At 43.0% G+C, this 11,657-nt stretch overlaps 1 protein-coding gene across 9 annotated transcripts in view; it reads left to right on the forward strand.

The window, feature by feature from the left end:
* AUTS2 (activator of transcription and developmental regulator AUTS2) overlaps positions 1-8,621 on the forward strand; it is a 771,159-nt gene extending 762,538 nt beyond the window's left edge. For all 9 annotated transcript variants that reach the window (XM_085557101.1, XM_085557099.1, XM_085557104.1 and 6 more), the window contains 2 exons: positions 185-407; positions 5,464-8,621. In XM_085557101.1, the coding sequence (XP_085413227.1) occupies positions 185-407; positions 5,464-6,703 (1,463 nt within the window). In that variant the 3' untranslated portion in view covers positions 6,704-8,621. The remainder of the gene's footprint in view (positions 1-184; positions 408-5,463) is intronic.
* The last annotated feature ends 3,036 nt before the right edge of the window (positions 8,622-11,657 follow it).

Genomic DNA, 11,657 nt, shown 5'->3' on the forward strand with positions numbered 1-11,657 from the left:
GATACCTGCCCATTTTTAGGAATGAGACCCTCTAATGAATCTCTGTTAATTTCCTTTCCTTTTCCAGCTCCCAATAATATGTATTCATTTTAACTCTGAGTGCTGTAAAAGTTGTTTTGGTAAGTACCTTCACTAGAGCATACCTTTTTCTTAAACCTTTTTGTTTTCCACTTCACCATTTCAGCACCCAACTCAATGTTCGGCCACAAGGATGGCCCCAGTATGCAGAGCTTTAGCAACCCTCACGAGCCCTGGAACCGACTGCACCGAACTCCTCCTTCGTTCCCGACCCCTCCGCCCTGGCTGAAGCCAGGAGAGCTGGAGCGCAGTTCATCTGCTGCAGCTCATGACAGAGATAGAGATGTAGATAAACGAGACTCATCTGTTAGTAAAGATGACAAAGAAAGGTACGAAAGAACACTTCCAAGAATTGTCTAGTTCAAAGCTTGGGGCTCCGTTCCGCTTTTAACCCTCCCCAGCCTGGCACGTTGTGAACCCAGAGCTTCACCAGAGGCACACCTGGAGCTGTCCTCAGGGTGGCACCACGGAAGAGGCAGGTTTGCAGCTCAGGTGTTCCCCTCTGCAAGGTTTCTCTTCCCACTTGCACCACACACTTCACCTGAAGGAGCTTTGCTGGAGCCCAGTTCAGGCAGTGTCAAGTGGGAATAGAATCACACCCACCCACTCTTACCTTATGGGTCGCATTGTCGTAGGTCTCTTGAAGGGTTAACTTGGAGATAGTACCTGACAGGATGGAAGAAAGGATTCTGAAGTCTATCAGATGCTTATCTGCACCTTCAAATTCTTAAATAGCTTTGTAAATCAGACCTTATCTGCAAAACACTCCCTCTCTCAAAAAACAACCTGACCAGAGGGACCAGTGCTAAAGATGTGAGCTGAGAAGACTGAAATGCACCAGGAATTTCATGTGCCAAAACCATAGCAAGCTTCAGAGCATGCAGTTCATGAAAAGCACCTCCTTTCCCCTCAAAAAAGCCCCTACACTTGCACTGCTGTTAACACACCTTCCAACACAGTTTCTATTCAGTGTTTTGCATGGACTTGCATGCTCACATGTCCAGGCTGGGAAGGGCTAATGGAAAGTAAAACCTGGTCATATTTATTTTTTGTCAGGACTGTTCCCATTATTCAGTTAACGCAGTAAAAATTCCTCTTAACATTGAAGTACCAAATTTATAAGAATTTGCCATTCAGCAAGTGTCATGCCTTCCTTGAAAACTGTAGAGAGGCTGATTTCATCTTTTACAGTTGTGGCTTAATGGCTTTCCGGTTAAGTTTGCACATTACTACATAATGGCTATTTGTTTCTAATATTTTAATCTAAAAGAATATTTAGGAGATGTGCTTTTCTGACTTCTCTGTCACTAACCCAAAGATATGCATTAGTAGCCTTTTCTAAAAGAAGTTATGCTAACACATTAGATATTCTAAAACTACATGTAAGAGCTTTTCTACATTGTTCTAAAAGAAAGGCGAACTACAGATCTTTTCACCTACATTTTCCATTTGGAATATTTTCTGTTTGGTAGCATAGCTTCATTATTTTCATGTCTGATGTTAATGCTTCAAAAGAAATTGCTGTTACAAATTGGGTTTTCTGTCATGCAAAAGGCTTAAGCATGTGAGTAACTTTACTGGCTTGAATGGCAAAGCATTTTAGTTACTATGATCTGGGTAGTCTGTAGAATTATGTGATTATTTTGGTTACTGTTTTGTTGTTTTCTCATGAAGTGTTCTGCTGAAGAAAATCCTTACTGAAAACATTCCTTGCAAGCTGCTTTGGCATTGTCTGAACTCCACATCGTAGCTCAGAACATGTTCCTTTTCAGTAATTTGAGATCTTAGCAGTAAGCATCATCCATCCCTCGTACTTGTGCACAATTCCAGCTTGCAGTGAGTGCAGTCCTGGTTTCACCCCTGCAGTGCTGCTGTGTGCCCAGCTCTGTGGGCACTTTGCAGCATGTTCACACTGTGGGCTGTGTGAGGAGAGGCTGCGAATCCCTTCCCAGAGCTGTGCTCCCTGTGGAGAGAATGTCAGAGGAGCTGAGAGCCTCTCCTACCTCCTCCTTACCATTCAGTGGCACCCAGTGGGGTGAGCACAGAGCTTTCCAGCTGAGGTCCCAAGCTTTGTTATCTATTTGAAATTAATCTGCTCAAGCAGGAAGAGCTGGGAATCACACCCAGAGGTTGTTTGATTTTATCTCAAAATCATCTGGTCATCAAGGGTCTAACATTACCCACCCAGAAATGGCCCAGGTAGCCAAAAGCATTGACCTCAACTCCTGCCTGCAGTGGACAGGTCCCTCTGAGCTTGGGGCTCCCCCACCTAAGGTTGGTGTTGGATGGGGTGGGGATCCCTGGTGGCTCCTCTTGGATCAGCTGCATGGCCTGTGCACCACAGCCCCTCCCAGGCAGGCTGAGAGAGGTGAATGCCTCAGACAGCCCAGAGAGAGCAGAGCTGCAGAACAGAACTGCAGCAGTGACCCTTTCCTGGCTGGGAATAACATTGCAGAGCCCTGATTGCTCCTGGGACATTGCATGTCCCTTCCAGCTCAGGGTATTCTGGGATTCTGTGATTGATTGCAGTTGTGGAGGGGTTTTTTTAGGAAAAAAAAAAGAAAAAAAGAGGAAAAATAGCAATGTGACAAGCAGGATTTGTTCCTTCTCAGTGGTATTTTGTTTAAAAGATGTCACTGAACACTTCCAGTATAATTATAATGGCATTTAAGGGTCTGCAATCCTAGAGCATTAAACCAAACCAACCAAGAATCTTTTGCTCTTTTATTCAATATAAATGGGGCACACACCTCAGCATGAGAAATTCAGTATTTTTCACTGCACCACACAGCCTCAGAACTTCTCTTAATTGGTAATAAGTTCATTGGATAATGTGATTTTAAGTTTCTTCTTGGTGGAGGCAATGGCTTAGAGCTGTTCTTGTATTATCAACCTAAGGAGCTCTTGATAAATTTGGGGATTATAAAGTTATTCCTTCTCTGTCCACTGGACTATGTGCAGCTCACTTAAATGAGCTGAATAATCAGGAGCCTCTTGAGATGTTACCAACACTGTCATTGAATACGATGACATTGGCAGAGGAATTTGTAATTTTGGTTGCACATACATTTCTCCTTAATTACAGAAAACAGCTGTTATTTTCTCTAAATTTTATATGTAATTTAAAGTACATCAATTGCATGGAAAATTGATTAAATATCAACAAAAGGACTGAGTGAGCCTTCCTAGGGAAATAAAACAATTAAGGGTACCCTCTGAACTAGTCCCATGAGCAAAATAAATAAAAGATTAGGTATTGCAGAGCCCACAAGCCAGTGTTTTCTCAGCAAAGTAAAAGAATTGAACCTTCATGTTGAAAATCCTTCACTGGAGGGCCTTGGCTTGGTCTCCCTGTGTACAGATCTGGAAACTGTTAAATGCCTCAACTCTTGGTGGAAAGCAGGTGGAGGGAAATTAGAGGCAGGATGCAATTTCTGCACTGTTCATGTCCCATTGAATGAAGGCAGCATCTGATTCCAAGCAATGAAGTGCTGGACAGTGCAGATGAGGCAGGGCTGGTGTCAGATGCTCTGTTTTCCAAGTGTTTTCAAGAGTCACATTCTGGACTTTGGAGGTCTCTCAGACATGGCCCATGAAATGATAGTTTCAACAGTTCAGTCTAGACACAGCCAAAGATGCATCTGGTGACATTAGAATGAGAGTTTTCTTCTCCCAGGCATTTTTTTTCTGCACTTGTTGCCGTTTCAGTGTCCAAAAGTACCTAGAGGTACAAATCTTACACAGTTCAGCAAAAGAAGTAGGTAACAGAAATTGTACAGGTGAAGGAGCAAGTGTTCACCTTGGAGTCACCCTCTGAGCTGCCCTTCATCAGTCAGGTCTGCTGATCTTGCCCAGAGTGTCACCTGCTGGTGTGTCCCAGCCTTCAGGTGACACCAGCACCCGGAGAGACACCATGGCAGCTGGAGCTGAGGAGGCCTCACTGCTTACCCTTTCCACAGAATCCCAGAACAGCTGGGGCTGGAAGGGACCTCTGGAGATCATCCACTCCAACACCCTGCTGAGGCAGGGCCATCCAGAGCAGGTGACAGGAACGTGCCAGGTGGATTTTGTCTTCAGAGACCTCCCTGGGCATCCTGTTCCAGTGCTCTGCCACCCTCAATGGAAGGAAGTTCTGTCTTACGCTGAGGTGGAACTTCTTGGGTTTTTGTTTGTGGCCATATATAATTGTTGCCTTTAACAGCACATTGTCCCTCATCCCACATGGAACAGAATTTCTATGCTCAGTAAACAGCACATGTCCAGCACTGAATATGTGGAGCTATGTTTATAGAGAGACTCCAACTCAGAGGTCAATTGAAATTACTAAGAGGTTAAAATCATTGGAACTGAGATTAGATTCACCTTGTGAATTTGATTTGTTTTAAATGGGAGAGCTTTTTCACTTAGCGTTGCCCATAACAACTCTTGGTCAACACTACTTCCTGAAAAAAATTGGTATGGAACCCATTTCTATATATCAATTTTTGTTCATTTCCAGACAATAATTCCCTGATCTTTTGTGCACCATAACTAGGTTTAAAAGATGGAATGAATTCACAGTATTTTCTGGGAAGGGTTGGTCATCTGAGGAGCAGCTGACTCCAGGCATGATGTTTTCAGAGCCAGTCTGAAGGATGGACAGACAGAGCAGACTTATCTCTGCTGAGGATGTCAGCACAGAATCTGTGTGATGGGCAGTTCTGTTAAACACTTGCACTGGGGGTCACTGCACACTCAGGGAGGTGTCTTCCTGTCAGACGGCTGGCTTGGCAACATCAGTACTGGTGGTACTTGAAAGAATTTTGTCTTGGCTTGAAGTAAATGGAATTGTGAAAAGTAAATTGAAAAGCTAGACATTTGAAGAGAAAATAGGAGAGAAATTAGTAGTGTACAAAGGTCTGGAAATGTTTTTAAAAGTAATTTGAAAAAATAGTAATCTGTTTTCCCAAATGTATTCTTAATAGAATAAGTAGGTAGAATACTATTAACCATGTAATTTATATTTAATTGCCTACTTTTTGGATGAAATGAGTATGTTTTTACTTGTCTCTCTTCTTTGCAAACATTTAAAGTCGTTGTCTTTGAAATACACATCCTAGAGCTAGATTCCCATGGGAGCCTTCTGTGGACTTGTTTGAGGTCTCAATCAGATTCTTCACAGAGCAGCTTTGGCGATCTGCTGCTGCTGCAATGAGATAACAGAATAGGCCAAGTTTAGAGATGGGATGTTCTTCTGGAGTTTTGGGTGTGTCAGAGGCACAGTGCATTTGCTGGTGCACGTCACCAGCTCTCTGCAAAGCCATGAGTAGAAAGGCAGGCACTCTGATGCTTTGATTTCTTTGCAGAGCTTCTCATGCCTTCATTTCACACTTCTCTTTCTTGTAGGGAGAGCATTGAGAAAAGACACTCCAGCCATCCTTCGCCAGCACCTATCCATCCAGTAAACTCCCTCGGACATAACCGCAGCTCAAGTGAGCAGATCAGGAGCCATCTGAATCCCGAGGTTCGAGAAAAAGAGAAACCCAAAGAACGAGAGAGGGATCACTCCGAATCTCGGAAGGAAATTAATGTTGAAGAGCACAAGGTGAAGGACAGCTATGTTTCGGAGAAAGAAGGCCTGAGCCATGAAAGCCGAGTGGTGGAAGAGTCTAAACAAATGCCCAGGGTTCCTTCCCCCTATGCCAGGCCCCCCGTTGTGGAGAGCACCAGGCCTAACAGCACTTCCAACCGCGAGGCCGACAGGAAGAATGAGCCGGCGTACGATAACCCGAAGAAAAGCAACGAAGTCAAGGTGAAGGAAGAGCGAAAGGAAGACCATGATGTTCAGCCTGAGGGACCTCAGACTCATAGGTCATCTGATCAGCCACCACCTATATCCACATCCAATGTCCACCCAAGTCCTTTAGTGTCCATGCCCATGACTGTAGGTGTGACTGGTATACATCACATGAACAGCATCAGTGGCCTGGACAGGACTCGCATGATGACCCCTTTTATGGGAATTAGCCCAATTCCTGGTGGAGAACGCTTCCCCTATCCTTCTTTCCACTGGGATCCAATGAGAGATCCCTTGAGAGATCCCTACAGAGATCTGGATATTCATCGGAGAGACCCCCTGGGCAGAGACTTTTTGCTAAGAAACGACCCCCTCCATCGCCTCTCTACACCAAGGTTGTACGAAGCAGACAGGTCGTTCAGGGATCGGGAACCTCACGACTACAACCACCACCACCATCACCACCACCCTCTGTCCGTGGACCCGCGCCGGGAGCACGAGAGGGGCACCCACCTGGACGAGCGGGAGCGGCTGCACATGCTCCGCGAGGACTACGAGCACGCGCGCCTGCACTCGGTGCACCCCGCCGCCCTGGACGGGCACCTGCCCCACCCCGGCCTCCTCACGCCAGGACTGCCCAGCATGCACTACCCCCGTGTCAGTCCCCCCACGGGACACCAGAACGACCTCCTCAATAAAACTCCCCCCACAGCAGCTCTCAGTGCCCCTCCGCCTCTTATCTCCACGCTGGGCCCTCGGCCCGGCTCTCCCAGAAGGACTACTCCTCTGTCCACAGAGATGAGAGAGAGGCCTCCCTCTCACACCCTCAAGGACATCGAGGCTCGATAAGCAGTGAGACTCAATGAGAACCAGAGCAAGAGGGACAAAAACCTTGTAAATGAACATAATATAAGACCTTCTTACTAGTCATTGATACAGACTGGGGATGTGACCCACTGTACAATATGTATAGACCTGAGTGCAAAGATTTTGAAATGATTTTTTTTGTATATTATATGTTGAAATTTTCCAGATCTTTTAGCCAAGTCCATATGTTCCTCGTGTCTCCTACTCTATTTTATTTCTAGTTTAAAAATTTCAAAATTTGAACTGAAGAACAAGACATCAGTCTGAGTGATTTGACTAGAAACAAGCCACCACCAATGTCAACCCTACAAAGCTCTTTCAAACCAGAAGTGAAGTCAATTGTAGATATTTATGTAAAAAGATTGCTTCATGGATTAATGGTTCATATATGCAAAAAGGGTAAGATGAAAGCTTTACTTTGTACAAATGTAAATAGATAAAATTAAGTAACATAATACATTAATACTTCTTAAACTGTGCTATTTGCAAACTTAATATTGATCAACACAGTCTGCTTATGCTGTGTTACTTATATTGTTATAGACAGCTAAACCCCTTCAACTATGCAATGAATTTTAAGGCTTTTCACAAAAGCCTTTATAACTCAAAGGAGCCTTTTCAACACACAACATAATTAAAGTCATATTTTCCCTGAACAAGCTCATTTCTAATGGAAGCCTACTTCTCTTGTTTTGATGAAGAAACAGCCCTTCAGAGGTGTAGTTTTCTGTGTGAACCCTTGCATCAGGCTGCTGAGGTCACTGTAGCTTGTGTGTCCCTTGGATGGTGTCAGGATTAGTGCTGTGTGATCGCTGATACGGAGTCATGGCGGATTGGGTTTCAGTCATATTAATCTGGGTTAAATGGTAATAATGGAATGCTGGAGATTTTCCAGAACTTTTGTCACTTAACATGTCTAATTTATTTTGGGGAGAACATCTGCTTATAGCCATTCATGTCTGGTTTTATTGCCAGTGTGTCATTTTTATCTGTACGCGTATTTTTTTTTTGTGTTAAGTGACTTTTAACTACATTGAAACAAATCCTACAAGAAAGTGAATACTTTTCTAAATTATGGATATGTTTTCACTGTGGAGCAGTAGTTTAATTAATGAACTCCGCTGCAGATTTCATAATGAAATTTATTGTATTTCAGTTGGTAATAAAGTCTGTGAATAGTTAACAGGTCAGCCTTGTTGTTCCCTAATCACAGAAGACATTAAATAACCTGAAGAATACGGTCCTTTTTAAAAATATGCATCAATCTTCTGAAATCTGTCTTTTCATAACACACTTTTTTATAATGTGTTAAGTTTCTTGTCTAAATTTTGGAGAGAATATGACTTTATCAGAGAGAATTCAATATCTTGTCTACTGGACTGTAAAATATATGTATGAAATAAAATTAGTTCCATTGGTCTTCTAGTGTATTAAAGTGCTATCTGAAGTTGTTACCCTGTTTTGGCAAAAAAAAAGAAAAAAAAAGAAAAAGTTAACTACAAACAGTTGTTTCTAATGATCAGAGATCTATTTTAGTAGTCAACTGAAGGTTTAGTTGTGAGCTTCAGATTTTTGTGAACTCCAGATGTTGTGCAGTGTTTCTTTTTTTTTTTCTTTCTTTTTTTTTTCTTTTTTTTTTTTTTAACAAACGGAAGGAAAAATACAAAAAAGTCCCAACCCTGAGGAATATGTACACTGGAACCGTAGTGGTAGCTTTCAGTATTGTAAAGAGATTGTTATATACAAACCTTTTTGCTGTTTATCCTGTATGTAATAAAGTCCTTTCTAGATCCTATGTGAACAGAAAAGTGAAGCGGCTCTCAATCTTCAGCATGTTTCCTCCTCAGCGAAGACTTGTGTAATGTAAATTGTGCCATGTTATTAAAAAATGTGAACTAAACTGCTAGGTGCTTCTTTGTGTACAGTACCCCATCACTGCTGTGGGGAGGAAGTCCTTTTTCCCAACAGTGGGGTTTTGTTCAGAAGGAGTAGCTGTTAAAATTGTAAAGGAAATGGCAAGCTTTCATAAGCCATCTTATTGAAATCATTAGAGTTATCAGGGGAAAAGCAAGAAAATGAGACCAGATCCTTGTCTTGTCCAGATTCTTTATAGTAACACCCTACTTGGATTAGATTTTAATTAGACCGTAATCTTGGTCTGCTGGATGCACATCACTAAAAACTCGAGTTACTGAAGGAAGGCAGGACTGGATGGCCACAGAAGGATGTAACTATTGGAGCCAGCGAGAGAGGCCCCACGAGGCAGGTTCTGATTGAGAGCATCATCTTCCAGGCTCAGCTCATCCTTGGTAGAGGAGCCTGACAGCTTGGGCTGTGTCTTCAGGAGGGAAGAAACGTCATCTTGATTGTCCAGACTCATCCTTGTCCTCCCAGGTGCTGAGCAAACTCTTGTTGATGGTCCTTAATTCCCAGTTAAGCCCTCACTCCCAGAGTCCCAGAAAACATCGAGGCGTTTCAGTGCCTTTGAATTCAATTTAAGAGCTCCACACCTTTGAAGATCCCCATGTCAAGTCTTCTTGTACTGGTGATGCTCAGAAGAATATGTGTGAAAGGTGTAGTAAGAGATGAAACAAGATTTAATGCTTTTATACTTCAGATACATTAACTGCTTTTCAGAAAGTTTGATACAGTGATGTTAGCTTGTGGGTATAGACGATTTGATCTTTTTTGAAGGGTTTCAGGACATTTATCTTAAATCTTCTATTTTTGAATTCACTTGTGTTTAAGAAATGAACTTCATTTAAAGACCATGCCAGATACCATCTGTGGGAATGAAATTAGTCATAAGGGTATTAATTCTCTAGGTTATGTGATATTTTGATCATAGAAAACCCTCAGTGTGCTTATAGCAACCAGGACTTTGCTTTAGGTTTTCAATTCCTACATTGCCAAATTGCAACTAATTTTCCACTTAGCAGCTTCTTATCACTAGCTGAGATGCCAAATACAGTGTATAGGAAGGGAATCTTTGAAAATAGTACTAGCAGTTGTTTCCCAATACTTTGTCCATTTTATGCCATGCTTGCTCCCTTCTTTTTTAACTTCCTATTGTTTTGATCTTTGGTTTTCCATACTAAGACTTAGCTCCAGCCTGGTTTTCTGCTTTTCATACCTTACTGCTCCCCTCTTTATCAGTCCTGTCCTCTTTCATGGCCTAGGACAGCTAAATCTTATCAGAGGAGGCAATAAACACTGCAGATTTTTTTACAAAAATCATAGATACTGTACATTGTTGTTCCTTTTTACCTTTGCTCGTAGGAGCTCATGCAAACTGTAGTCCTTGCTGGGCTGGAAGATAGACAGGTGGAGGCTGGGAAGGATTTTACTGCAAGTATTTTCACTTGCTGTGGCCCTGCTTCATTGTGGAAGTGTTTAGCACGGTTCTTGCAGATTTGAACTCTAATTGCAGCTCCACACGTGCAGGTGACTCTGCTGAAAGGCTCTGGGACATGGACCAAGGTCACAGAGCAGTGGTGCTGCACTTACAGAGGAGCTCCTTGGTTTGCTGCTTGGTTTCTGGCAAGGAAGAAGAGTGAGCACTTGTTCAGAGACCAAAGACTTCAGTTACACAGGGTTTTGGTCTTACCACGGTGGCTTGGTTAAGTCCCAGCTGGATAAACCAACTTCCTTCTTTGGACTCCACCTGCCGGCTTTGGAGTGGCAGTGCTTGTTTTCAGAAGGTGATTTGGAGCATGATCCCAGCTTAAATGGTCAGAATTGCCTTTGGAGTGTGACTCTGCCTGAACTCTGGGTGGAGGCTGGCCTCTAACTCACCTGGTTGGGAAGTGCATGCAAACGAGTGCTGGGACTGTCTCCTGCCCTGCTGATGTCCTGTCCCATCAGATCCTTCCTGCACATGTAAAAACCCAATCCTGGCCATTCCTTACATGAAGCTCTTTGGGACACAGTCTGTCTCTGACTGTACCATACCATGCTTGGTGCCCTTGACTGGGGCAATTGAGCATTGTCCAGTGCAGCTGTACTGCAAAAATTCTTCCCAGCTGGTATCTATTGGGGGTCACACCCCTTTCTTTTCTTTTTCCACTGGTATCTTCCAGCTGAAATCATGGTAGCACAAAGGTATTTCCTGCTCCTAAAATAGATTCCCCCTCATTTGTGCACTGTGAGGCTGCATACAGCAACAGGTATTTGTGTACATCAAAATGTACATGTGCTGTTAGGTACAATACCAGGGAAGAAGCTCAATCCAGCAAGGAGCAGAGTATAAAATCCTGGTGCCACCCTGCAATCTCACATGTCTGTTTTGTTGGTTCTGGTAATACAGACTTCAGTGCAGCATTATCCCCAATTTATAAACAGGAAAAGTGCTGCTGGGAGCCCCAAACACGGAGTCACCAGTGTAACACCAGACACCTACTGCCTGAGTGATCTCAGGGGTCACCCAGGGCAACTGGAGAAAAGAGGAAAGCCCAAATCAGCAAATTGCAGTCAAGGGTGGCAGAAGATGAGGAATTTCTAAGTTCCTCCTTCTGTTTTAGAAAGGTACTTTTAACTCTCCACATTAACAAATTGTGGTATCTCGGACTGTTAAAGTTACCTGTGAAGGAATGGCTTTTATCTATTTATTGATAAGTACTTCCAAGCTGAAAAGGGCTGTGGTCATTCTGGTTACTAACGGCAGATTTGCTGTATTTTACCACCTAATGTGGCTTGTTTGATCATCATATTGCTCAGTACTGAAACTCACTCTGAGTGCAGCATTTTTCTTGGTTGAAGTTATGTTTCTCTACTGAAAAACTTGAATTTAGCCCTAGGAACTGAGCCATCCACCCCCAGTACAATCATCTTTGCTTCAAGACAAGATAATTAAGCAAAAATTGAAGTTGTTCATAAAGACGTTACCTATCAAATACACAATATGTTTATTAAATCTATTTTTTGCTTTGCATCTTCA

The sequence above is a fragment of the Lonchura striata genome, chromosome 19, assembly GCF_050655825.1.
Source record: "Lonchura striata isolate lonStrDom1 chromosome 19, ASM5065582v1, whole genome shotgun sequence".
Classification (NCBI taxonomy): domain Eukaryota; kingdom Metazoa; phylum Chordata; class Aves; order Passeriformes; family Estrildidae; genus Lonchura; species Lonchura striata.